At 42.4% G+C, this 26,500-nt stretch overlaps 1 protein-coding gene across 4 annotated transcripts in view; it reads left to right on the forward strand.

Moving 5' to 3' along the window:
- SNX14 (sorting nexin 14) overlaps nucleotides 1–26,500 on the forward strand; it is an 86,585-nt gene that overhangs the window by 16,730 nt on the left and 43,355 nt on the right. For 3 of the 4 annotated variants that reach the window (XM_050950098.1, XM_050950095.1, XM_050950096.1), the window contains exons 7-14: nucleotides 7,473–7,557; nucleotides 12,083–12,239; nucleotides 14,225–14,300; nucleotides 15,234–15,278; nucleotides 15,366–15,446; nucleotides 15,610–15,724; nucleotides 16,944–17,099; nucleotides 17,484–17,608. In XM_050950098.1, coding sequence (XP_050806055.1) covers nucleotides 7,473–7,557; nucleotides 12,083–12,239; nucleotides 14,225–14,300; nucleotides 15,234–15,278; nucleotides 15,366–15,446; nucleotides 15,610–15,724; nucleotides 16,944–17,099; nucleotides 17,484–17,608 — 840 coding nt within the window. The remainder of the gene's footprint in view (nucleotides 1–7,472; nucleotides 7,558–12,082; nucleotides 12,240–14,224; nucleotides 14,301–15,233; nucleotides 15,279–15,365; nucleotides 15,447–15,609; nucleotides 15,725–16,943; nucleotides 17,100–17,483; nucleotides 17,609–26,500) is intronic. The other variant, XM_050950097.1, reaches the window with a different exon arrangement.

Below are 26,500 nucleotides of genomic sequence, written 5' to 3' on the forward strand. Positions count from 1 at the left end.
GCCTGCTCTTTGTCCTATAACTGTGGAGGTGTTAATGGGACACTCTACCTAGAATGGTCCGTTACAATATATGTTAACTACTTAACGCTAAACAATTTTTCACTTTGCATTTTGCTGTGATGCTGGGAGTACCTTTCCCCAGACCTGAAGAAGAGCTCGAGAGTTTGTCTCTCTCTCCAACAGTTGGTCCAATAAAACATATTACCTCATCCACCTTGTCTCTTTAATCTCCTGGGAGTGATAAGGCTGCAACTTCACTGTATGTAATTAAGAGTGTGAGAATTTACATATATGGAAGCGGACAGACTGGAGTGGTGGTTTTGTGATGTGTCGATCACTGAATGTACTGGGTTTAGAAACTGACTTGGTAAGCAACTTATAAAGAAAATTGTCATATTCCTTCCTGTAGCAATCTATTTTGAATGCCTCAAAAGCCAGGTGAAAATGATCAATGACATAGAACTCATTTTCTTCTCGGAAGGTTTCAGGTGTACTCTAATGCTTCTTGTAGACTTATTTTGTGGGGAAGGAGAGAGAATTCAATACATTGTGAAGGGTAGAAGATTTACATTGCTTTTCTAAAACCTTGTCTACACTACACAGTTATATCAACAAAACAGTGGATGTGTACATACTAAAATGCTCCTCCTGCTGATGTAACTCCCCTGCTATGCCAATATAATAAAACCACCTTGAGAAGCAGCATAGAGCTTTTTGTGATGTAGCATCAGTGTAGACACCTCACTTGGTTATGTTGCCCTAATTGGCCTCCAGGAGGTGTCCCACAATGCCCATCATGACCGCTCTGGTCAGCAGTTTGAACTCTGCTGCCCTGAAGTTACATAGGTATGTGCCCCTCCGTGTTTAAAGGCTTGGGAATTTTTGAAATTCCTCTTCCTGTTTGCTCGGTACAGTTGACACAGCATCTTCTCAGCTGACCACATCAGCTTTACTCAGCAGATGTGCTCCTGCATGGAGCACACCGGAGCTGTTCGATCTGCTGAGTATATATAGAGAGGAGGCCATGCAGTCGACAGCTTCACACCAGCTGTAGGAATTTCTATACCTATGGGCTGATTGCTAGTGGCATGCTGTCATAAACAGATAGTTAAGGGTTAATGTCTCTTTCACCTGTAAAGGGTTAACAAACAGTGAACCTGGAACACCTGACTAGAGGACCAATCAGGAGACAAAATACTTTCAAATCTCAGTGGAGGGAAGTCTTTGTTTGTGTGTTCTTTTTTTGTCCGTGTTCTCTCTGGGTTCTGAGAGGGACCAGACATGTAAGCAGATTCCTCCAATCTTTCTGAAAAAATCTCTTCTGTTCTAATTTTAGTAAGTACCAGGAAAAAGGCGAGTTTAGTCTTTTGATTGTTTTCTGTATTTGCAAATGTATATTTTGCTGGAAGTATTTTAAATTGTATTTTTGCTGGCGGGAGGCTTCTCTCTAGTGTCTATAAGCTGAAAGACCGTGTAATATACCATCTTGAATTTACAGAGATGATCTTTACTCTTTCTTTCTTTTATTAAAAGTTTTCTTTTTAAAAGACCTGATTGATTTTCCCCTTGTTAAGGCTCAAAGGAAATTGAGTCGGTACTCACCAGGGAATTGGTGGGAGAGAGGAGGGGTGGAGGCGGAATTCCTCTGTGATTTAAAATTCAAGGAGTTTGAATCACAGTGATCTTCCAGGGTAACCCAGGGAGGGGAAGCCTGGGAGAGGCAACGGTGGGGGAAAGGGTTTACTTTCCTTGTGTCAAGATGCAGGGGATCTGGGTCTTGGGGTCTCCAGGGAAGGTTTTGGGGGGACCAGAGTATACCAGGCACTGTAAGTCCTGGTTGGTGGCAGCCTATTAGATCTAAGCTGGTAATTAAGCTTAGAGGAGTTCATGCTGGTCCCCATCTTTTGGACTCTAAGATTCAGATTGGGGATTTATACCATGACACATGCAAGGGAAAGCGCACGAGAGGGAGGCTCAGCAGTGTTGTGCTAAAATCAAGGCGCTGAGGCAGGCGTACCAGAAGGCAAGGGAGGCCAACTGTTGCTCTGGTGAGGTGCCGAAGACACACTGCTTCTGTAAGAATCTGCACACCATCCTCAGCAGTGACCCCACCTTCACCACCAAGAGCCCCGTGGATACTTAATGGGAACTGGAGGCAGCAGCCAGTGGACTCAACCCTGATGAAGTGTTGGACGAGGAGGTGGAGCTGGAGGATGATGTGGAGCCCACGGCAGGGTCATCTGGTGGCGTGGCGAGTCAGGACCTCTTTTCCACTCCAGAGGGGTCTAGCCAGTCCCAGCACTCTGGCTCTTGAGTGCAGGAAGCAGGAGAGGGGAGCTTTGGTAAGCGTGCATTTTGCTTTGATATTGCACAGTGAGACGAGATTGAGCTGTCATGTACTTTGTTATATGGTAGAAGAGGGATAAGGGACAGAAATTAATAACAGCCTGTCCATCTATGCAGTGAAGCCATGGTGGAAAATTTTGTTAATGTACACAGGGATGTCTGAGGAATCCTCGATAGTGCTCTCTAGGAAACTTTCCTGTAGGTATTCGGCAATCCTCTGCTGAAGGTTCCTTGGGAGAGCTGTCTTGTTTCTGCCCTGACTGTAGGGAACTTTGCCGCACTCTCCAGCAATTATTTCTGCAGGGACTAAAGCGGCACACAGGCGAGAAGTATACGGAGCCAGTCTGAAGCCACACACATGCAGGAGATGCTTCCTTACATATTAGATGGCCCTTAGGACTGAGATATCGGGTTTGATTACCCTAGCCCAGTGGTTCCCTAACTTGTTCCACTGCTTGTGCACGGAAAGCCCCTGGCGGGCCAGGCCGGTTTGTTTACCTGCTGCGTCTGCAGGTTCGGCCAATCGTGGCTCCCACTGGCTGCGGTTCGCTGCTCCAGGCCAATGGGAGTTGCTGGAAGCGGTGCGGGCTGAGGGACATACTAGCCGCTGCTTCCGGCAGCCCCCATTGGCCTGGAGCAGCGAACCGCAGCCAGTGGGAGCCATGATCGGCCAGGCCTGCAGATGCAGCAGGTAAACAAACTGGCCTGGCCCGCCAGGGGCTTTCCCTGCACAAGCGCTGGAACAAGTTTGGGAACCACTTCCCTAGCCTGTGGAAAAGGATACCAGTATTCAGAATAGGCTCCCTAGCCACTTAAAGTAACCCCCTTCCCAAACCACCGTTTGTCGCTTCCCCCTTGCCAATTTCCCTCTTCCCCGCGAACTAACCATAATTGGGACTTGCAGAGACCTGTGTGCTAGCCGAGGGACAGTGAGAAAGAGGTGTAATTTTTGTGATTCATAGCTGAGAGTGCACTCACAGTACTGTCTCTTTTCATTGTTTGTTTGCTTTCTGCAGATGTGCCCTTGAGAACACTCCTCTATACCAGCGGAGCACCTCCATCAGATAAGGCACCGACCCAAAAGGAGTATATGTTTCTCCAGGCGCTGCAGTCAACAGTTGCAGCACAGAGTGAAACAAGAGCGTGGAGAGAGACACTGAAAGACTGAGCCTGGATTGCCAGGAAAGTACACAGGGGCAGGAGCGGATGATAAAGCACCTCAATGACCAGACAGAGGTGTTGAAGTCCTTCATTAGTCTGCAATCACAACAGATCTGTGCCTGACTCCCCCTTCAGCCATGACAGAACTCGTGTCCATGCCTTCCACAAACTCCCCCAATGCATTCATCGTGTGTTCCCAGTCCCTCACAGTACCTGTGCACTACATGTCTGGGGACTGGTTTCCCAATGAAAGCTGGAGTTACACCCAGCTGTGAGAGCCCTAACCATGAGACTGTTCTTTGTCATGTCCCCTGTTTGACCAAACATTTGTTTGATCCTGTTATTAAACTTGTGTCTTTGAAATTAAATGTCTTTATTTGTGAAATACAGATACACATATGTAAATCATTCAGTGCTGACATTGAAACATATTGGCAAGAGTATTTGCTCCTTGCAATTAATGCTGAAGAAGCAAGCATGACCCAGGTAATTCGTGATGGCAAGTAAACATTGCCTGGCCGAATGCATTCATATGGGCACATTACTGGGAATTGTTGTCAAAATGTTCCTTCAAAGCCCCCCTGATGTGAATAGCCTCCCGCCATGCCCTCCTAATTGCCCTTGTATTAGCTACTTAAAATCAGCGGCCAGCCGATCAGCCTTATAGCACACCCCTGGGGAAACTTTTCACCCTTTGATTTGCAAATATTATGGAGAGTACAGCAGGCCACAATGACCATCGGAATATTTTCCTCACTGAGGTCTAACCAGCCAAAAAGACAGTGCCAGCAGCCTTTTAATCGGCCAAAGGCACATTCAGTGGTCATTTGGCACCTGCTGAACCTGTTGTTGAAGTGCTCTTTGCTGCTGCCTAGGTTCCCAGTGGTAAGGCTTCCTGAGCCAGGGGAGCAAGGATATGCGGAGTCTCCAGGGATCACTATGGGCATTTGCATGTTTCCCATTGGAATCATTTGGTCTGGAAAGAGTGTTCCAGCATGTAGCTTTCTATACAGTCTAGTGTTCTGAAAGATGCATGTATCATGCACCTTCCCTGATCACCCGGCATTAATGTCAGTGAAACGGCCTCAGTGATCCATGAGTGCCTACAAGACCATGGAGAAGTATCCCTTTTGGTTGATGTACAGGATGGTTGGGAGCCAAAATTGGGATGTGTTCCATCTATTGCCCTGCTGCAGGTAGGGAATCCCATTGCCTCAAAGCAATCAATTATTTCCTGGACATTACTGAATCTCAGTCCTTTGTATCAGGAGGCGATTAATGGCCATGTACACTTGCATCGCTGCAGCCCCTGTGGTGGACTTTCTAACTCCCAACTGATTTGCGACTGACTGGTAGCAGACTAGAGTTGCCAGCTTCCTCACAGCAATCATCACTCGCGTTTCCACTGTGAGGGCAGCTCTCATTCTGGTGTCCTTGCACTGCAGTGCTGGGGCAAGCACCGCACAGTTCCAGGAAGGTGACTTTGCACATCTGAAAGTCTACAGCCACTGCTCCTCATCCCATACGTGCATCATGATGCGATGCCACCACTTGGTGCTTGTTTCTCGAGTCCAGTGCTGATGGTTCACCATGGCAAGTTGGTCCATGAATGTCAGCAACAATCATGAATGATTCATTTCCATGGCAGACATCAGGGTGGGCATCTGTTTCTCAGCTCGTGAAATACTGCAGGACCAGCCACATTGTGTTCATAATGCTCATCACAATGGTCAACAGCTCAGGATCCATGCTGTCGGGCAGAGATGGAGGTCTATTGAAACACGGCACAAAACAAAGAAGGAAGCCCACGGAATGATGGGATGGAAAGACCTGCATCATGGGGCAGTGAGCACAGTGCAGTGCTGCACTGTGATCTGTTCGCAGAGCTTCCAGCAGCCGAGGATGACAGAGGGTAATGAGTTGCACAGTGAGATAGCTACCCACAATTCAACACTTTCTCTATCGATGCAAGAGCAACGACTGTAGACATGCTCAGCCAACACAAGGAGCATTGTGTGGGCATGCTCCACCGATGTTGTTAAAGTGATTTATGATCATTGACAAAACTTAAGTCGACTTAACTCTGTAGCGCAGACATCCTCAGTCACTTTTTGAAGCGCTGTGCCTTAGTTGATAAGACTTTGCTTGTTTTTAATTGCTTGGAATAAATATTTCTAAATCTCAGATTAAATATATTTAAACATGAGTTAAAATGGGTGGAGACAAGACAATAAGGACAAATCCCACCCATTACAGTTTTTAAATTTTTATTTAGCTTAGATTTTGTAGTGTAAAATCATCTTGGTTTCAAATATCAGGAGAAAGGTAGCGCTCACATTTCCCACACCCTTTATTGGCTCTCCTAAATGCTCTTTTTATGCATGAGAAGGGCTGGACTCGGCACTCTGGAACTCTGTAGCTGGTTGGCTTGAGGAACTTGCATGAGTGACACAGGATACCCTCTGCCTGTGGACTGAATTTGGCCTTCACTTTGCTCCTGGTCCTTGTTGGCGTTAATGCTCAGGAGCCAAAGCTGGAGAGTGCGTATTGCCTTGATAGTGGCCAGAACAGCCCTTGTGGAATAGAACTTGAGGTTTCATTTAAATTGATTCTGAAATGATTGAGTTAAGATTTATTATTACTGCAGATGTACACTTCAACAGATTTTCATTTTGATAGTAAATATGCTAAAGATGTTTAGGACTTTTGTTGGATACTCTAAGGGTATGTCTTCACTAGTGGCTGGCTCCGTGGGCTGCGATCGATACAGTGGGGATCGATTTATTGCATCTAGTCCAGATACGATAAATCGATCCCCGAGCACTCTCCGGTCAACTCTTGCACTCCAGCTTGGCAAGAGGCGCAGACAGAGTCTACGGGGGAGTGGCAGCAGTTGACTCACTGTAGTGAACACACCACAGTAAGTCGATCTAAGTATGTTGACTTCAGCTACGTTATTCAAGTAGCTGAAGTTGTGCAACGTAGATCGATCTCCCCTCCCCCAGTTTAGACCAGGCCTAAATGCAGTAGAACCCCAAATTTATAAACAGCAATCATAATGAACAACCAGTTATATGAACCATTTTTATCCCCCAAATAAAAATCAATGATTTATTTCACTAGTTACTGCAGGACACTACAGCACAGTATGTACATACAGTACTGTATGAGAAGACCTGGAAGGATTAGATTTTTATCGATAAATGTTGGTAAACATTGATTTCACCATATACAAACTGCCAAAAAAGTATTTCCATCGATAATAGAAAATTGCCAATGGGTAAAATAAGGAAAATGGGCCTTGAAAACTTATTAAAGTTTATTTAAGGATATTTAATTCATATATTTTGACGTGATGTTGACAATTCATGGTTTTTTAACAGAGAAAATGCTTTAACTAATTGAATCTCAACATCTGCTGTGGTTAAATAATAGTCTGATCTTTCCCCATTGTCTGAACACTTCCCGTAAGTTCCTCCAACTGTGAAAATTTAAATAGATAAAAATAAAAAGTGCTCAAAATTGAACTTTGATATTGAAATTATAAAAAATTTGAATTCTGCCAAGCCTATGTATGAGCATAATATGCACACTGCATACATTTTTTACTATTTATGTACATTATCATTGAACGAGTAATAAATTAACTTATGCACCTTATCTACTATAACTAAATTTGAAAAGCTCAATATTTTGCTTTTTTTAACGTTATGAACTTATTCCCCAAATGGTGCATAAAATAGGGATTCTACTGTATTAATTGGTAATTGTAAGTACCTTGATTAACCATGAAAATGAGCATGTCAATTACTGTGGTTACATTTGCTAAAAACAAATCTTATTGTTTGAATTGATGGGTATTTTAATTTTACTAATAAATTGCATTACCATACTTTTCATATTAATCTATTTTAATAACTTAGGGAGAAATGTTTTTTTTCTTAACTTAACATTTATCCTTTTAGGTGGATATTCCATCTGTTATAACAAAGAAAATGCTAAAGGCTGCAATGAAACATATAGAAGTCATAGCTAAAGCCAGGCAGAAAGGTATTGTGAAACATTTGTATGTACCTTTAATGTTTTGTAAATTTAAAATGGTTTGTAAGTTTAAAATGCTAAACCTAAAACTTTTGATGCTTCACATTTGCCAGTACTTTGGCTAATCTGTTCGTTCTCAAATCTGTTGTTTCCTTCACTTTTTAAAAAAATCCATCCCCCCCGCCCCCTTCTGCTGTGGTGCTTATCTGGGGATAGAGAGCCAAATGTTGACAAGGGCTGAACGCAGACAGTTTTTGTTTGATTTATGACTGTCAACATGTAGACAGTTAGTTAATTTAGAAATCTGGTCTCTTGCCTGGATTGTGGAGCAGGAATGTGTTTTCTTTCCAGTTGAGAGCAAAACAGATATTTTTCTTAAGACATTCCTGGTGAATTCCAGGTAAGCAACAATAAATGAAAGGATACATGTGTATGTGAATATATTATTTAACTGAACTAAACTATGTTATATAACTTACTGACTAAACTAAAACTAAACTATAATTAAATAACTGCAAACAGTGCTAATTTTATAACTAGTGTGAAGTCACAGCCATAATTTATTAAATGTAACTAATTCAAGTATGTAACTTATAATGCACTGGCATCCTTAACTTTGCCCTGTGAATGTATGCATTGAAATAGTGTATACTTACAGTCACATTTTCTGCCGGACTTCAGGCCTCAATGTGCAGGTTAGACAGTGCCTAGCGAATGAACAGGGAAGTTCTTGGGGTTAAAATCTATTTTAATATCCTCATTCAACATGTGGCGTGCATGTTCCTTCCCTTCTTCCCCATTCCCCCCGCCCCGCCACACCTTAGCTACTACACGCCATCCAACACCCGCATTGAATAAGGAACGTATTCTTCAGGATTTTGCTGAATTTATTGTCACCCCTGCAAGGTCAGCAAGTGTTGTACCTCTGTTCTGCATCTGTAAAATGAGGATAGAGAGGCTGTTTCTTGCCCGTGGTCACACACCAAATGTATAGCAGAGGCAGGACTAGAACTAGAATCCGGGTTCTAGTCCGTGTCTTAACAGCACCACCATTCTTCATTTCCACCAAGTTCTTGTCTCATTCTACACAGATTGTATAACTATTGGAGTGAATGAGGTAGGAATGCTTTGGACCCAGACCCATTCACTGTGCAGATTTACCACATCACCATCTAGTGTGTGCACTAAGGCTCTGATTCAGCAAGGTACTTAAGAATGTGCTTAACTTGAAGCATGTGAGTAGTGCTGTTGAAGCTGGTGGGACTACTTGCATGCTTGAAGTTAGGTAGGCCTACTTGCTGAATTGGGGCCTGAATAAAGCACAGGTTCTGCAAAAAAAGTAATACGTAATCACTTTAGTAAAGTCTATTGTATTACATAATCAAAAGACAATAGAGTTAAGGTGGCACAGGCAACCTTAACTTCATCCATTCCTGAGTTTTCAGTGCTTCGCTTTGCAATCTTCATGTTCTCTTAAATGTGGTCTTTATGTATGGAACTTCCTGTGCTCTTTGAAAAGAAAAATGAAAACTCTGCCATGTCTGGCTATTTGCTTGGAAGCAACAGAATGCTCAGTACAGCACAGTGGTGTAATCTGTGTGACAGAGAGCTTTTCCCTATTCTTTATGCACCTGTCCATAGCCTATGGAAGAAGGCAGGACCATGGAGCCTTGCCTTCTTTCGTATGCATATTCTCAGGTTATATTCCACAATCCTTTCTCTGTTAAATGCTGCAATTTCACTCCTCTTCATTTAAGGATGAGTGAGTGCAGTAACTCCTCACTTAGTCGTCCAAGTTAACGTTATGTTACTGATCAATTAGGGAATATGCTCGTTTAAAGTTGTGCAATGCTCCCTTATAATGTCATTTGGCAGCTGCCTGCTTTGTCCACTGCTTGCAGGAAGAGCAGCCTGTTGCAGCTAGCAGGTGGGGGCTTGGAACCAGGGTGGACTGGCAGCCCCCCATCAGCTCCCTGCTCCCCTAAGTTCCCTGTGTGGCAGCTGCCTAGCAGGCTATCAATTGCCAGCAGTTTAGCTGTCCCTCCCCCCACTGCCTTGTGCTGCTCCAGCCCTCTGTCTTGGAGCTGCTCCCTGGAGCCTCCTGCTTGCTGTGTGGGGTGGGGGGAACAGGGGACTAATGTCAGAGTGTCCCCCTCCGCTCTGCTCTTGCACCCTGCTTACCCCATCTTCCGTAGAGCAGGGGGGACACACAACAGGGCTCAGGACGGAGGGACCTTCCTGGCAGCAGCTGCCATCTCAGCTTGCTGATCTACTTGAAAAAGGCAGTGTACTTAGAATGGGGTCAGCGTACTTAAAGGAGTAATGCACATCTCTCTCTCACACATGGTGTGACTCTGTCTTTGTCTGCCATGCTGTTTCCTCTCCCTCCATTCATGCTGCCTTGTAGAGTGTGAGGCTACTGCCTTGTAGAGTGTGAGGCTACATTAACACCAAGTTAACCCTTGAGGGCTCAGCCAATTGCTAGTTCGTCATTTAGCAATAAGGCATTTCCTGGGAAATATGCCACCCTCTGACCTCACCACCTCAACCAAGCCTCACAGTCGTCATCGCTGTGTTCCAGTATTTTAAAAAACATTTCCCTGGAACTTAACCCCTTCCACCCCCCATTTACATTAATTCTTATGGGGAAATTGGATTCACTTAACATCGTTTCACTTAAAGTCGCATTTTTCAGGAACATAACAACAATGTTAAGCAAGGAGTTACTGTACATCCATTGGAATCCTGACGATCCCTTCAATGGAAATTTCCATTTGAGTTGTGTACTCTGTTTTGCAGAGTGTCAGTGGAATGTTGGGAGCCTGCATGAAGTATAACTCAGACAAATCAAATGTAACTTTCACCAAACAATGAGAAGTACATCTTGTGGTGCATCATAGTAAATTTAAAGCTTCCAGGGCCACTTGCTAAGGTGCTAAAGCTGTTCAGAAAAAAAATTGCAAACATTTTTTCTTACCAGAAGAGCTGCATTTTTTTCACTTCTGTGTTTGCTAATGGCATATTGTGAGTGGGTTTTTTTGAGATTTTTGGGGAAAAAATTGCTATCTGACTGAGAACAGATATATCCAATTTCAGCTGAAAATGTGAAATTAGGAAATGTGTAAATAGCTGAAAATAACTCCTTTCTTGTAATGTGAAGGTTTCCTAAGCCCTTCCCCAGAGGTGTTACTGCATACAACACCATGGTTCAGAGATCTGGATTTCAAGCCTTGCCTTGGTTCCCGTTCTCTTTTGGCCTCTTCTCGTTGTTTTCTTTTTTCCTCTTTCTACACTGTTCATCTCCAAGGTCTCTTTCTCTCCCTCTTTCCTCTCCTCTATTTCAGACTGCTCCCTACCATCTCCTATGTTGTCTCCTTATTTATAGTTTCCAGAGTGTCTCTTCCTGCTGCTTTCAGCAGTGCCAGTTAGCTACATCTCATCAGGTGGTATAAGGATCTATAGTAATTGACTCACTTTCATAATTTGTGATTGTGAAGTCACACGTTAACCAAGATTTGTTATGTGCACAGATTCTAGTAAACTAAATGCACCTATCTGTAGCCCTCTAATTCACAGGTTCTGTTCTGCAATTAATCCATTTTTAGTGTATTTCTTGACACTATGTTGAATTATTTAATACCTGTTGTGCTGACTTATTACAACCCAGTCTTGGCACTTAAAGTGATTTTAAAGGGATTATAAAATGTTTATTGCTAATTAAGGTGCAGAGGTTTTATCTGTGGAAAAAAGTATTCTTTTTTTTTTCAGAACAGCTACTGATATGTGAATACATTAATGATATACTTTTGACAAAATAGTCCCTGGTCAACTTTAATTTAAACATAGTGAAAAGCAGCATAAAAGATGTATTGCTTCAGTCGTGCTTCCAAAGCAACTTTGGAGTATAAGTTAAGTAGGAAGCACGTCACATAACTAAAAGTTCTGGTCTCAAATGTTTCCAAATTATATTTAGAGCAGACCAATAAATAAGAGCCTAGCCTTGGAGAGTGAAACTTAGGTAAAAGCAAATGGAGAGAAGCTTTTGTATAGTTAAAAATCAAACCAAGTGTAAGTTGTCCTCTAAATGGTAAGCAAAAATATCCTGAAAACTCTACAATATTGAATTGGTCCAGTGAAGAAGTTACTATTTTGTACAGAAAAAGGTGGAAATTTTATGTAGTCTTTTCACAGTAGAGCCATACTTCAAAGCCTATGTCCAGGTGTCTTTTTCTTACACAAAGTAATAACTGTATATCTTTGACACCTGGGCATATGTTAAAAATATTACCTTGATAATGTCATGTAGCAGTGGTTTTCAATGTGTGGTCCACAGACCCCTGCGGGTCCGCAGGCTATGTCTAAGTTTTCCAAAGGAGTCCACACCTCCATTTGAAATTTGTTAGGGGTTCGCAGATGAAAAAAGGTTGAAAACTGCTGTCACATATTGAAGTGAAAAGAAATCTCCTCACTCATTATTTGACAAGAGTAAGAAAGAAAAGAGTAGAACATGCTAAACATTTTTTTTTTCTTGCAGTGAAAAATGCAGAATTTTTACAGCAAGCTGCTTTAGAAGAATATGGACCAGAACTCCATGTGGCTCTGAGGAGTCGAAGAGATGAACTTCACTATTTAAGAAAACTTACTGAACTTCTTTTCCCTTATATTCTTCCCCCAAAGGCAACAGACTGCAGGTATCAAACGTATTAGAAGTTGTACTATTTACAACAGTTGTATACCGTGTAGCACTGCAATTCTTAATGGTAGTAAATTGGGTGAAGAACAGTGTCAGCTTGAACTTTGAATTTGTTTTCTGTGTAAGTACCAAGCATATTAAGTATAATTTAAAGAGTGAATTCGTACTTAATGTTTTTGTTGATTGTATATTTCTGTGGTATCTGTTAACTAGGGGGAAGGAAAAGGAGATGGAGTAGCAGCACTTGCTCAGTTTCCTTGCTTCTACATTAGTGATCTTAAGTGAAACTCCAAATAAAAAAAAACAAACAAACAAAAAAAAAAGAATAATTTGTCGCTTCCTGGGACCCACTGCAGAGATATGTTAGTATGCTTGTTCTAGATGTTGGAAAGGTTCTGTTGGGTACACTGAAGTAGATGAAGCTTATTGAGATCATAAGGTATTTGGACTGGATAATGCTGTTTCAATATACTAATGGTGATCATAATGCAGGAAACAGCAATGAAAAGTAGCTGCTTCTCAACAACTTACTCACTCTTACAATTGGAAATCACCAATGTCTTTATTAAAGCTAAAAAATATGATTTTTGCTGTTCTGTATGAGTCTCCCATTAGCGAGATATGCATGCATTGTGAATTTATGTCCAGTTCCTACACAATGTTGATTTTTGAAAACTGGACTCCAGGTATGGGAGGTGTTAATGCAAGCTGGTGCCTGTCAAGCTGTCCCCTCCACCCCAAGTCATCGGTAGCTGTGCTCGCATAAATAGGTGGCAGCACTGAAGTCTGAGACATTGTCTATACATGCAGTTTTTGCACCAATTTAACTGAATATGTTGAAAAAAAAGGTTTAGTTAATCAGTGGAACCCCTTAATGTGGTGCAGTTATAACAGTATAAAATTGCTTATCAGTATAGCAAGTTTTGGTAAATGTTCAACTGGTAGCAGGCTGGCCACTAACTTGCATTTCTGAGCTCCATGTGTGGCATCAAACTAGGTCCCTCCTGAAATCTGACCCCCCTTTCTCCAGACTCACTCATACTACATAGGCTTTTATTCTGTAAGCAGTGCTTGGATGCATCATCGATTATAGAACAGTGGACCACCTGCTTCACAAGCACCTCATCTTCAGAGCAACATTTGTTTTAGGTTGTCAAAGTGTACTATGGAAGGATTTATAGGAAGAATGTATATCAGATCCCAGCTGGAGGAGTTAAGAATCTACGTCAGGGATTGGCAACCTTTGGCACGCGACTCGCCAGGGTAAGCACCATGGCAGGCCGGGCCGGTTTGTTCATCTGCTGCGTCCGCATGTTTGGCCGATTGTGGCTCCCACTGGCCATGGTTTGCTGCTCCAGGCCAGTGGGAGCTGTGGGAAGCAGCGGCCAGCATGTCCCTCGGCCCACACCACTTCCCACAGCCCCCATTGGTCTGGAGTGGCGATCCGTGGCCCCATGGAGTGGGAACCCCACGATCAGCTGAACCTGCAGATGCGACAGGTGAACAAACTGGCCCTGGTGGGCTGCGTGCCAAAGGTTGCCAATCCCTGATCTATATGATCCTTATCTAGACTACTTTCATTGGCACAATAGAAAACCTGTGTTTAAATACTAGAGGAGGAGGATAGGGTAGTCAGCAGAGTTTAAGTATTGAAAATAAGTCAACGTGCATGTTGAGATAAGGACCCGCTTCCAAACACAAGCATGACCGTTTTAAAAGAGAGTGCTGAGAATTAAGCAATGAGGTATTGTGTGAAAAGATAAGTATTTACCCCTTAGTTTCCATGTGTTGAATCAGTTTAGACATCTTGTGATTCTGAATGTGTGGAGTGCTGAAATGTCTTTAAAATAACATGTTTTTATTAAACTAGGAAATACATTTTAGTACAAAAATATTAACTTTGCCTATCTCATCCCATTACAAATTATGAATGTAATAGTGTGAGTTGCGATGAAAATGCAATACCATTTTTTTCCCTTTCAGATCCCTGGCGTTGCTTATCAGAGAGATCCTGTCTGGTTCTGTTTTCCTTCCCTCCATGGACTTCTTAGCTGACCCAGTGAGATTCTGGAGCAGTAGAAATAATTTTTGTTTACTCTGACTATCATTGTTTTCCTTTTTGTCCGATGACGAGGTGCTTGATAGTGAAACAAGTACTTCACATTGGTTTTATCATTGGTAACTGCTTAATGGTTTAGAGAGAGAAAAATAACCCCATACCCAATTCTCTTATCTTTTTGGTGATGCAGTGTTAATTTGGTTTTAGTGATTATTTGGCTACGTTAATTAAAAAAAAACACTTAGGCTAGGTCTACAAATTGTTTTTTGTATTTGTTAGAGGTATGATTTATTACCAGAATAGTTATACTTACAATAGCTGTGTATGGAATAAGCTGTGCCCTTGTAAGTACCTTTATAACTATATACATTAATCCACACTGGGACTGTACCACTTTAACTATACTGGTACAGTTACAATGTTTGTGTGTGGACCAGGCCTTTCTAAAAGCCACTCCCCATAGATGCAAATTTGTTTACTTCTTGCTTATGTAGATAAGTGAAACTGCATTTATAAAGATTAGATAGAAAGTCACTTGTCTGATCTTTGGTTTTCAATTGGAAGAAAATATCACAACTGTCTGAATACTACTTGGTTGCAGGCAAAGAATAGTTGATCTTGTGGAACTGCCTGTAGTCTGCTGTAACTCCCCTGACCTGCATTGGCATTAAAATGACAAACAGAGCTCTTATCTTTGCAAGATGGAGAACTTGTCTGTGCATGTCTCATTTGGGAAGTTCATTGATTTAAGAATCTGGATATAGAGATTATTCAAGTGTCCATATAGAAATTGCTAGAATCATTATTTAATTATTCTGCTTATGCTTGCAATTTTAAGACATGAAAATTGTCAGTATTGCTAGAAACTGGGATGGCAATGGAATGATTTTCAAACAAATTGGTTTGTTGTAATTTGTTTGTGTTTTCCATTAGGATACTGTCAACCATTTGCTTCTCAAATTCATTGATGATAGCCCAGTGAGTACTGACAAAATGAGAACATTTATAATTGATTCACGCGTATCAGTGTCAATCTTACTCAGTAGGTCAACACTCTTTCTACAGCCTGAAAAAGCAACTGAGCCGGCTGCTTCTTTGATTCCGTTCTTGCAGAAATTTGCGGACCCTCGCAATAAAAAACCATCTGTAAGTGAAGAAAATACTCACTATATACAGATTTTGAATAAGTATTGTATGTGCTGTACATATTACCAGTGCTCTTTTCATTGCTTCTATTTGAAAAGGTTTATTTTAATGAAAGCTTGAGAAATATCCTCCAAGCTAACTGCATCTTCCACTTCATGTTTAGGTCCTGAAGCTGGAATTGAGGGAGATTAGAGAACAGCAAGATCTTTTGTTTCGCTTCATGAACTTTCTGAAACAGGAAGGGGCTGTACATGTGTTGCAGTTTTGTCTGACTGTAGGTAAGATTATCCTAGTATGCTTAGGTGTACTCATTGAACTTGAACAGTGATTTAGGTACTGGTCCATTAGTGGATTCTGCAGTCAAAGACTGCATCTCGAAGTAAAGGACTGAGCTGAGGTTCTGTGTTCAGTTTTTACTTAAATATTTCTGGACATTTTAATGCTGAACTTGGAAACAGTGTTGCTTCATTGTGGGTTTTTTCATTTAATTGGATTTCTATTTAGTTGAGAAGACTATTTAAAAAATGTTCATCACAAGGAATAAAATGCACTTGTCAATTATACGATGTCTTGATTTTCCTTTAGAAGAAAACTATTGTATTTACCATTGCTACAATCTGTCTAAAAAGATGTACTGCAGACTATGAAAATTCTGTGAGAATCTCTGTTCAAGCTTATACCATTTCTGAAAGTTCTGACATCTGCGTGTGCTTTCCTTTTTTGCAGGATGTAAAGGAGGTTGAAACTTGTTCAGCAGCTGTGTCCCTTTTGCCATTACTGATTCAAATTTTGTTACTCAGCTTTCTAAGCACTCATTTGAGAATCAAATGGTAGAGAATGGGCAATGGCTGTGGTTTGTAAGCAAGATTTTCAACAAGGAGGCACAACCAGAAGTCTCTCTTGTAGAGATTATTTTCTGGAAGGGAAATAATAAAAATGTTTGTAACCCATAATCTTCCAAAGGAACATTGTGAATTTTACTGTGGAAGGGAGTAATTAGTTTTATTGCAGCTCTTATTTTTATGGATCAATTTATATAACTTTTAGATTTAAACCAAAGTATTAATACAACTTAACACTAAAATCTTTAATGCAGTTTATCAGCTTGGTCATAAATTTTAAAACATTTTAAGGTTTTATGTATAGCCATATCTGCTGGAAAGGTATTTGAGGGTATACACTGGTGTTGGGAGGCATGATTGCAGCAGGTGTAGATGTAACCAAGGCAGCTAGCAACCACTCGAGTATGTACCCAGGTTCCTGCACAGACAGAGCTATCCTGTGCTGCCACCTGTACTGCCGTGACTTCACTACTGTTGTTACTGCGGCTGTTATTGATCTAGCTAGATCAAAGGTAGCTCAGGTATGCTGCAATCACACATCCTGAATGCAGTGTAGACATACCCTGATGGCTGACCTGTGTGCCACTTTAAGGTGCCACCATTTATATTGGCTAAATTTGATCAACAAATGCATTTTCTTTCCCCCACCTTCCAGAGGAATTTAATGACAGAATTTTGCAACCAGAATTATCAGATACTGAAAAAATGTCTCTTCATGAAGAGGTGCAGAAAATCTACAAAACCTATTGTTTGGATGAAAGTATTGACAAAATTAGATTTGATCCTTTTATCGTGGAAGAGATTCAAAGAAGTAAGTTTGAGATTGAAAGGAATGATCAAGAATTTATACTGGAATCTATAAAGCATTCTGTCAGACTAAAAAAAATCCTAGTCAGTCCAAATAATAAATAACTTTAATTTTATCATAACCATGCAACCTCATTAACAAACCAGTGGTGTTCAAAAATGCATATACTCCTGTCTCCTGTCACTGGATGTCCCCTGCATATTGTTCTCTATGAATGATAATGTATTTAAATCCTGCTTTATCAAGTACTTGGAAAAATTTTGGATGCTTCCTGCTTGAATTTATACAGACTAATTTGAGACTGAGACCTGTAAAAGTCAGAAAAACTTTGTGAACAACAAGGGCACATCCAATTAATATTCACAACCGGATTTTTTTTTTCTGCAGTTGCTGAAGGTGAATATGTAGATGTTGTGAAACTTCAAACTATGCGATGTCTTTTTGAAGCGTATGAACATGTTCTTTCCCTCTTAGAGAATGTCTTTACCCCTATGTTCTGTCACAGTGATGAGGTAAGCATGAAAGACTTGAAGTCTTGCCTTTAAGCACAGTTGTTTTTTTTTCAAATGGCAATGTAAATGTGACAGCTTAAACATTGCTCCTTGTATGTATTCCAAATTTTATCTATTTAACTGGTAAAAATAGGTTTATTATTATTTTTTACTCCTATTATCAGGGTAGAGCCAATATAACTGAGGCCTGGTCTACGCTACAAAGTTATGTCAATGTAAGCTGCCTTGTGTTGGCCTAGTTTTGCATTTCTGTGTTTAAATTTGTCTCACCCTGATGTAAATTGCCCATTAGGCCAACATAATAATACTGCCTCCCTGAGCGTAATTGAGCCAAGGTCAATGTACGGAGGTCAATGCAGTGCGCGTGTAGATGCTGCATTACCTAGATCAATCCTAACAGTCCTCCAGCAGCTGTTCCACAGTGCCTCATGCTGACTGCTGTGGTCACCACTATGAACTCCGCTACCTATGGGTCACAGGGACCGAAAGCCCCACCCCCCCTTGTTAAAAATCCCATGAATTTTTGAAATTCCTTTTCCTGAATGCCCAGCTTGGTAATCACACCTAGCAACTCTCCATTATTGAGTGCAACTGCCCAGCTGACGTGTCAGCTGCACATTCCAGACACACTCCTACCTGGAATGGACAGAAGATATTGGCTTTCTTGGGCCTGTAGGGACAAAAGGTTGTGCTGGCACAGCTCTGAACCAGCCATAAAAGCATGGACAGATTGCTCGAGGGATGCAGGAGACGGGTATGACAAGGACCAGCAGCAATGCTATCTAAAAGCGAAGGAGCTGTGGAAGACATACCGGGAGGCCAACAATCGATCTGGTGCCAAGCCACAGGCCTGCTACTTTTACAAAGAACTGCATGCCATATTTGGCGGAGACCCCACTACCACCTAGCACAACACTCGCAATACCTTCGAGGAGCCTGAGTCCCAGGCCTCGGTCATGAACAGTGAGGAGGAGGAGGAGGTGGAGGTGGGACAGGCGACTGGGGGATCTACCACAGTCCTGCCAATTGAGCATGGTCAAGTCTGATGCAAGGGAAGGAACCTCAGGTAAGTGTGTATTTTTTTCATTACAGGATACACTCCCATCCTCTTCCCCTCCTGCCCCCATACAATAGGAGGACACAGCTTTTGACTGTTGATTAATTTACTTGTGCTAGAAGAGGTAATGGAACAATCAAGAGAGGTAGAGTTGCTATCTGCTTTTCAATCCTCTCTAGAGTTAGGCAGGGGGGACCAAGTGGAGCAGTTTGTTTATATACATAGGATGTTCCTTGAATCCTCCTGAGAGGTCTCAGTGAAACTTTCATGGAGGTACTCCTCTGCTGAAGGTTTCTAGGGAGGACTGCCTTATATCTTCTTCTGCGATAGGACACTTTCCCATGCCAGTTAGCAATAACTTTGCAGTACACCATTGCAGTACACACGCTAGTGGCATATGGGCCCGGGCAGCTTCAGGACTCTAACAGCAGCTGTGCTCTTTCTCCCTTTGTTACCCTCAGGAATGAGATATCAGCTAAAATCACCAGCTCCTGTGGAAAATGTTGCCAGCATTCAGTGCTAGTGCCCTATGCTACTAGTTTCATGCAACCAAGCAATTCCTTCCTCATTTCCCTCATCCCCAGCTGGCCATACTCACAATGGCTGATGCTGTGACTGGTGCCATGCACAAGCAATTGCAAACAAAAGTGAGAATGAGCATGTAGTGCTTGAAACTTCAAGGGAGCAGGGGGAGTGCTGCAGTTTTGCTTTCTGTAGTAAATATATTGACAGTGGTATCTCTGTGTGTTTATTTTCTGCAGCTGCTGCTATTGCAGCCTTGCGGTACTCTACCTCCATACTTGCAGAACGTCTGATCAGAATAAGAAGGAGAAAGAAGAGGACTTGGGGGGTGGCATGGTGGAATGCACAGGTGTATTCACAACCTACACACCACTGTAATAATCTTTGTGCAAAACATGCCCTGTAAGATATCATTTAAAAGCTAATAACTCACAGGTCAGTCTTATCTTGGTAAAATATATGTAGGAACTTTGTATGTGAAGTTATAAAATTCCCCTGTCTGATGATGTTAGCCCCAGGGAGAAGTCATCAAACAAGGCTGTCCTAAGCAAAGGAAAGTGTTTGCCTTACTTTGCATTTAAGCAGTATATATAGTCATCAAGCAGAAAGAGGGGAAGAGAGGAAACAAGAGGAAAACTACTTCTGAACATACACAGGTGAAAGAACCCAGCAGGAAGCCTCCTTCCACACCAGACATGCTGTCTCCTTATGCTCAGCTGGAAATGCTTTTCAAAAGGGGGACTGAAACTATAAAAAGAGGGTCAAACATCACAGGTGACCTCTCTCTCCCTGGCCATTTCACTCTTTCTACTTGAGAAGATGGGATGGGAACCTGGAAGGCAGTGACCATGAGATAGTCGAGTTCAGGCTCCTGACACAAGGAAGAAAGGAGAGCAGCAGAATACAGATCCTGGAGTTCAGAAAAGCAGACTTTGACTCTCTCAGGGAGCTGATGGGCAGGATCCCCTTGGAAAATAACATGACGGGGAAAGGAGTCCAGGAGAACTGACTGTATTTTAAAGAATCCTTATTGAGGTTGCAGGAGAAAACCCTCCCGATGTGTAGGAAGAATAGTAAATATGGCAGGCGACCAGCTTGGCTTAACAGTGAAATCCTTGCTGATCTTAAATGCAAAAAAGAAGCTTACAAGAAGTGGAAGATTGGACAAATGACCAGGGAGGAATATAAAAATGTTGCTCAGGCATGCAGGAGTGAAATCAGGAAGGCCAAAGCACACTTGAAGTTGCAGCTAGCAAGAGATGTTAAGAGTAACAAGAGAGGTTTCTTCAGGTATGTTAGCAACAAGAAGAAAGTCAAGGAAAGAGTGAGTCCCTTACTGAACGAGGGAGGCAACCAAGTGACAGAGGATGTGGAAAAAGCTAATGTACTCAATGATTTTTTTGCCTCTGTCTTCACAAACAAGGTCAGCTCCCAGACTGCAGCACTGGGCAGCACAGTATGGGGAGAAGATGACCAGCCCTCTGTGGAGAAAGAAATGGTTCGGGACTATTTAGAAAAACTGGACCAGCACAAGTCCATGGGGCCGGATGCGCTGCATCCAAGGTTGCTGAAGGAGTTGGCAGATGTGATTGCAGAGCCATTGGCCATTATCTTTGAAAACTCATAGCGAATGGGGAAGGTCCCAGATGACTGGACAAAGGCAAATGTAGTGCCCATCTTTAAAAAAGGGAAGGAGGAGGATCCGGGGAACTACAGGCCAGTCAGCCTCACCTCAGTCTGTGGAAAAAGCATGGAGCAGGTCCTCAAGGAATCAATTCTGAAGCACTTAAAGGAGAGGAAAGTGATCAGGAACAGTCAGCACGGATTCACCAAGGGCAAGTCATGCCTGACTAACCTAATTGCCTTCTGTGAGGAGATAACTGGGTCTGTGGATGAGGGGAAAGCAGTGAATGTGTTATTCCTTGACTTTGGCAAAGCTTTTGATAGAGTCTTCCATAGAGTCTTGGTTGCCTCCCTCGTTCAGTAAGGGATTCACTCTTTCCTTGACTTTCTTCTTGTTGCTAACATACCTGAAGAAACCTCTCTTGTTACTCTTAACATCTCTTGCTAGCTGCAACTTCAAGTGTGCTTTGGCCTTCCTGATTTCACTCCTGCAAAAGACCACCTTGGCTTAACCACGAGATCTTGCGTGACCTACACAATAAAAAGGCGTCATATAAAAAATGGAAACTAGGTCAGATCACAAAGGACGAATATAGGCAAATAACACAGGAATGCAGAGTCAAGATTAGAAAGGCAAAGGCACAAAATGAGCTCAAACTAGCTATGGGAATAAAGGGAAACAAGAAGACTTTTTATCAATACATTAGAAGCAAGAGGAAGACCAAGGACAGGGTAGACCCACTGCTCAGTGAGGAGGGGGAAACAGTAACGGGAGACTTGGAAATGGCAGAGATGCTTAATGACTTCTTTGTTTCGGTCTTCACTGAGAAGTCTGAAGGAATGTCTAATATAGTGAATGCTTACGGGAAGAGGGTAGGTTTAGAAGATAAAATAAAAAAAGAGCAAGTAAAAAATCACTTAGAAAAATTAGATGCCTGCAAGTCACCAGGGCCTGATGAAATGCATCCTAGAATACTCAAGGAGTTAATAGAGGAGGTATCTGAGCCTCTAGCTATTATCTTTGGGAAATCATGGGAGACGGGGGAGATTCCAGAAGATTGGAAGGGGGCAAATATAGTGCCCATCTATAAAAAGGGAAATAAAAACAACCCAGGAAACTACAAACCAGTTAGTTTAACTTCTGTGCCAGGGAAGATAATGGAGCAAGTAATTAAAGAAATCATCTGCAAACACTTGGAAGGTGGTAAGGTGATAGGGAATAGCCAGCATGGATTTGTAAAGAACAAATCCTGTCAAACTAATCTGATAGCATTCTTTGATAGGATAACGAGCCTTGTGGATAAGGGAGAAGCGGTGGATGTGATATACCTAGACTTTAGTAAGGCATTTGATACGGTCTCGCATGATATTCTTATAGATAAACTAGGAAAGTACAATTTAGATGGGGCTACTATAAGGTGGGTGCATAACTGGCTGGATAACCGTACTCAAAGAGTAGTTATTAATGGCTCCCAATCCTGCTGGAAAGGTATAACAAGTGGGGTTCCGCAGGGGTCTGTTTTGGGACCGGCTCTGTTCAATATCTTCATCAGCGATTTAGATGTTGGCATAGAAAGTACGCTTATTAAGTTTGCAGACGATACCAAACTGGGAGGGATTGCAACTGCTTTGGAGGACAGGGTCAAAATTCAAAATGATCTGGACAAATTGGAGAAATGGTCTGAGGTAAACAGGATGAAGTTCAATAAAGATAAATGCAAAGTGCTCCACTTAGGAAGGAACAATCAGTTTCACACATAGAGAATGGGAAGAGACTGTCTAGGAAGGAGTATGGCGGAAAGAGATCTAGGGGTCATAGTGGACCACAAGCTTAATATGAGTCAACAGTGTGATACTGTTGCAAAAAAAGCAAACGTGATTCTGGGATGCATTAACAGGTGTGTTGTAAACAAGACACGAGAAGTCATTCTTCCGCTTTACTCTGCGCTGGTTAGGCCTCAACTGGAGTATTGTGTCCAGTTCTGGGCACCGCATTTCAAGAAAGATGTGGAGAAATTGGAGAGGGTCCAGAGAAGAGCAACAAGAATGATTAAAGGTCTTGAGAACATGACCTATGAAGGAAGGCTGAAGGAATTGGGTTTGTTTAGTTTGGAAAAGAGAAGACTGAGAGGGGACATGATAGCAGTTTTCAGGTATCTAAAAGGGTGTCATCAGGAGGAGGGAGAAAACTTGTTCACCTTAGCCTCCAATGATAGAACAAGAAGCAATGGGCTTAAACTGCAGCAAGGGAGATTTAGGTTGGACATTAGGAAAAAGTTCCTAACTGTCAGGGTAGTTAAACACTGGAATAGATTGCCTAGGGAAGTTGTGGAATCTCCATCTCTGGAGATATTTAAGAGTAGGTTAGATAAATGTTTATTAGGGATGGTCTTGACAGTATTTGGTCCTGCCATGAGGGCAGGGGACTGGACTCAATGACCTCTCGAGGTCCCTTCCAGTCCTAGAGTCTGAGTCTATTCTTGCCAGCAAGTTAAAGTAGTATGGGCTGGATGATTGGACTATAAGGTGGATAGAAAGCTGACTAGATCGTTGGGCTCAACGGGTAGTGATCAACATCTCTATGTCTAGTTGGCAGCAGGTTTCAGGCGGAGTGCCCCCAGGGTCGTTCCTGGGGCTGGTTTTGTTCAATATCTTCATTAATGATCTGGAGGATGGTGTGGACTGCACTCTCAGCAAGTTTGCAGATGACACTAAACGTGGAGGAGTGATAGATACATTGGAGGGTAGGGATAGGATACAGAGGGGCCTAGATAAATTAGAGGACTGGGCCAAAAGAAACCTGATGAGGTTCAAGAAGAACAAGTTCAGAGTCCTGCGCTTAAGATGGAAGAATCCCATTCACTGTTACAGACTAGGGACCGAATGGCTAGGAAGCAGTTCTGCAGAAAAAGACCTAGGGGTTACAGTGGACGAGAAGCTTAATATGAGTCAACAGTGTGCCCTTGTTGCCAAGAAGGCTAACGGCATTTTGGGCTGTATAAGTAGGGGCCTTGCCAGCAAATCGAGGGACGTGATCATTCCCCTCTATTCAACATTGGTGAGGCCTCATCTGGAGTACTGTGTCCAGTTTTGAGCCCCACACTACAAGAGGGATGTGGAAAAATTGGAAAGAGTCCAGCAGAGGGGAACAGAAATGATTAGGGGGCTGGAGCACGTGACTTATGAGGAGAGGCTGAGGGAACTGGGATTGTTTAGTCTGCAGAATAGAAGAATGAGGGGGGATTTGATAGCTGCTTTCAACTACCTGAAAGGGGATTCCAAAGAGGATGGATCTAGACTGTTCTCAGTGGTACCTGATGACAGAACAAGGAGCAATGGTCTCAAGTTGCAGTGGGGGAGGTTTAGGTTGGATATTAGGAAAAACTTTTTCACTCAGAGTGGTGAAGCACTGGAATGGGTTACCTAGGGAGGTGGTGGACTCTCCTTCCTTAGAGATTTTTAAGTTCAGGCTTGACAAAGCCCTGGCTGGGATGATTTAGTTGGGAATTGGTCCTGCTTTGAGCAGGGGGTTGGACTAGATGACCTCCTGAGGTCCCTTCCAACCCTGATATTCTGTGATTCTAAGACCTGAGAAACAGCTGCTGGACTTTGAGGAGGGGCCTGACCTGAAAATTTTGGTTAGTATTGCTGCTAGAAGGATGTAGTAAGGACTTCACTTTGAATCAAGTATAGTTTAAGGTAGGCACTAGAGAGCATTTTATCTTTATTTTTCTTATAACCATTTCTAACTTTTATGCATCATTACTTGTGCTCACTTAAAATCTCTTTGTAGTTAAACTTTTTTCTTTTACTCCACCCTGTGGACATTAGACAATCACAGCTTTGTGTATGCTGACCTGTGAAAACCAAAGTTGGGGTAGGAATAGCTGAAATGGACATGAATGTTCTGTCTGCTTCAGAAGTTCTGTTCTCTTAAGTATTAGTAAGTTTTAAATATATTTGTTTTAAAATGTCATGATTTCTTCTTTACAGTGAATTCTGTTACAAAATAAATGTCTGTTGTATTATTAGTTTGCAGCATCTGCTACCGAGTACTTTCAGACCTCTTAAGCAATCAATTACATCTTACTAACAGTGTGACAGAACTCACAGGATAAAACACCAACAAAATTAATAGATGTATTGACAATGTTGTATTCCTAAACATACAGCAATCACCTCACAGTTCGTAACAGGCCACAAAAGAGCAGGGTGACGTAGAACACAGTACAACTAAATACATTTCTGTGGCTCACTGTTAAAATGGTCTTTCAAAGCCGCCCTAACCAGTATAGCTCCATATTGAGCTCTTCTAGTAGCCCTTGTGTCTGGCTGTTCAAACTCAGCAGAGAGCACTCCATCTCTGCCCTCCATACCAGCAGAAAAGTGTCCCCCTTTGCTTCATAAATATTATGCAGGACAGAGTAGGCAGCTGCAACTATTGGGATATTTTTCTCATGAGGTCCAATCTTGTGAATAAACAACACCAGTGTCCCTTTAATTGATCAAAAGCACATTGAATTGTCATTCTGCACCTGCTGAACCAGTAGTTGAATCATTCCTTGGTGCTGTCGAGATGGCTGATGTACGGCTTCGCAAGCCAGGGGAACAACGGGTAGGCTGGATCCCTCAGGATTGCTATTGGCATTTCAACATTCCCAATGGTTATCTGCCTGTTGGGAAAGAGAGTCCCTGCTTGTAGTTGTCTGAGTAGTTCTGTGTTCTTAAAGATGCAAGCATCATTCACCTTCTCTGACCAGCCACATTGATGTCAGCGAAGCACCCCCAGTGATCCACCAGTGCTTGCATAACTATAGCAAATTAGCGTACTCGGTTGATGTAGTCTGTGGCAAGGTGGTCCTGGTGCCAAAATAGGGATCTGCATGCCATCTATCACTCCTCCACAGTTTGGGAACCCCTTTGGTACAAATTTATCCACTACATTCTGCACATTGCTGAGAGTCACAATCCTGTGCAGTAGGAGGCAATTAATGGCTCTGCACACTTGTATGACAACAGCCTCTGCAATGTATTTCCTGACTGCAAATTGATTTCTGACTGACTGGTAGCATTCTGTCATTCCAAGTTTCCACAGTGTGATTGCCACTTGCTTCACCACTGTCAGTGCAGCTCTCGTTTTGATGTCCATGCAGTAGAGGGCTGGGGTAAGCTCGACACATGGATTCAGGAATATTGCCGTGTGCACCCAAAAGTTCTGCAACCACTGCATGTCCCCCCAAGCCTGCATTGTGATGCAGTCCCACCAGTCAGTGATCGTTTCTTGGGCCCATCTGTAGCTACTTCATGAATGCCAGCAACTTTGAATTGGTTCTCACTATGTCCCACAGCAATCTGGCATCCAAGAAATCATCATGTTCCCCACCAATTCGGTGGTTCTTGCAGCTCTGCAAATAATTCATGATTGTGTGCTCTGTTTTTCGAACACTCATGGCAGTGCAGAGCTGTGTAGGCTTCATGCGTCTGTCAGAGATGGTAGGCAGCAAGGAGGGCTGTGCGAGTTTGTGGAATTTTGGAAAAGGTGCAAAAATTATGGTTTACAGATGATGTTATGGGAGGAGACAGTTGCGCACTGCAAAATTGACCTCACGCTCCTCGTCACCTCTGTGCAACTTGTTTTGGCCCCACCAAGCACTGCCAAAACTTCCAAAAGACAGAGCGCTGCACTGTGG

This window comes from Gopherus flavomarginatus, chromosome 4 (genome assembly GCF_025201925.1).
Source record: "Gopherus flavomarginatus isolate rGopFla2 chromosome 4, rGopFla2.mat.asm, whole genome shotgun sequence".
Lineage (NCBI taxonomy): Eukaryota > Metazoa > Chordata > Testudines > Testudinidae > Gopherus > Gopherus flavomarginatus.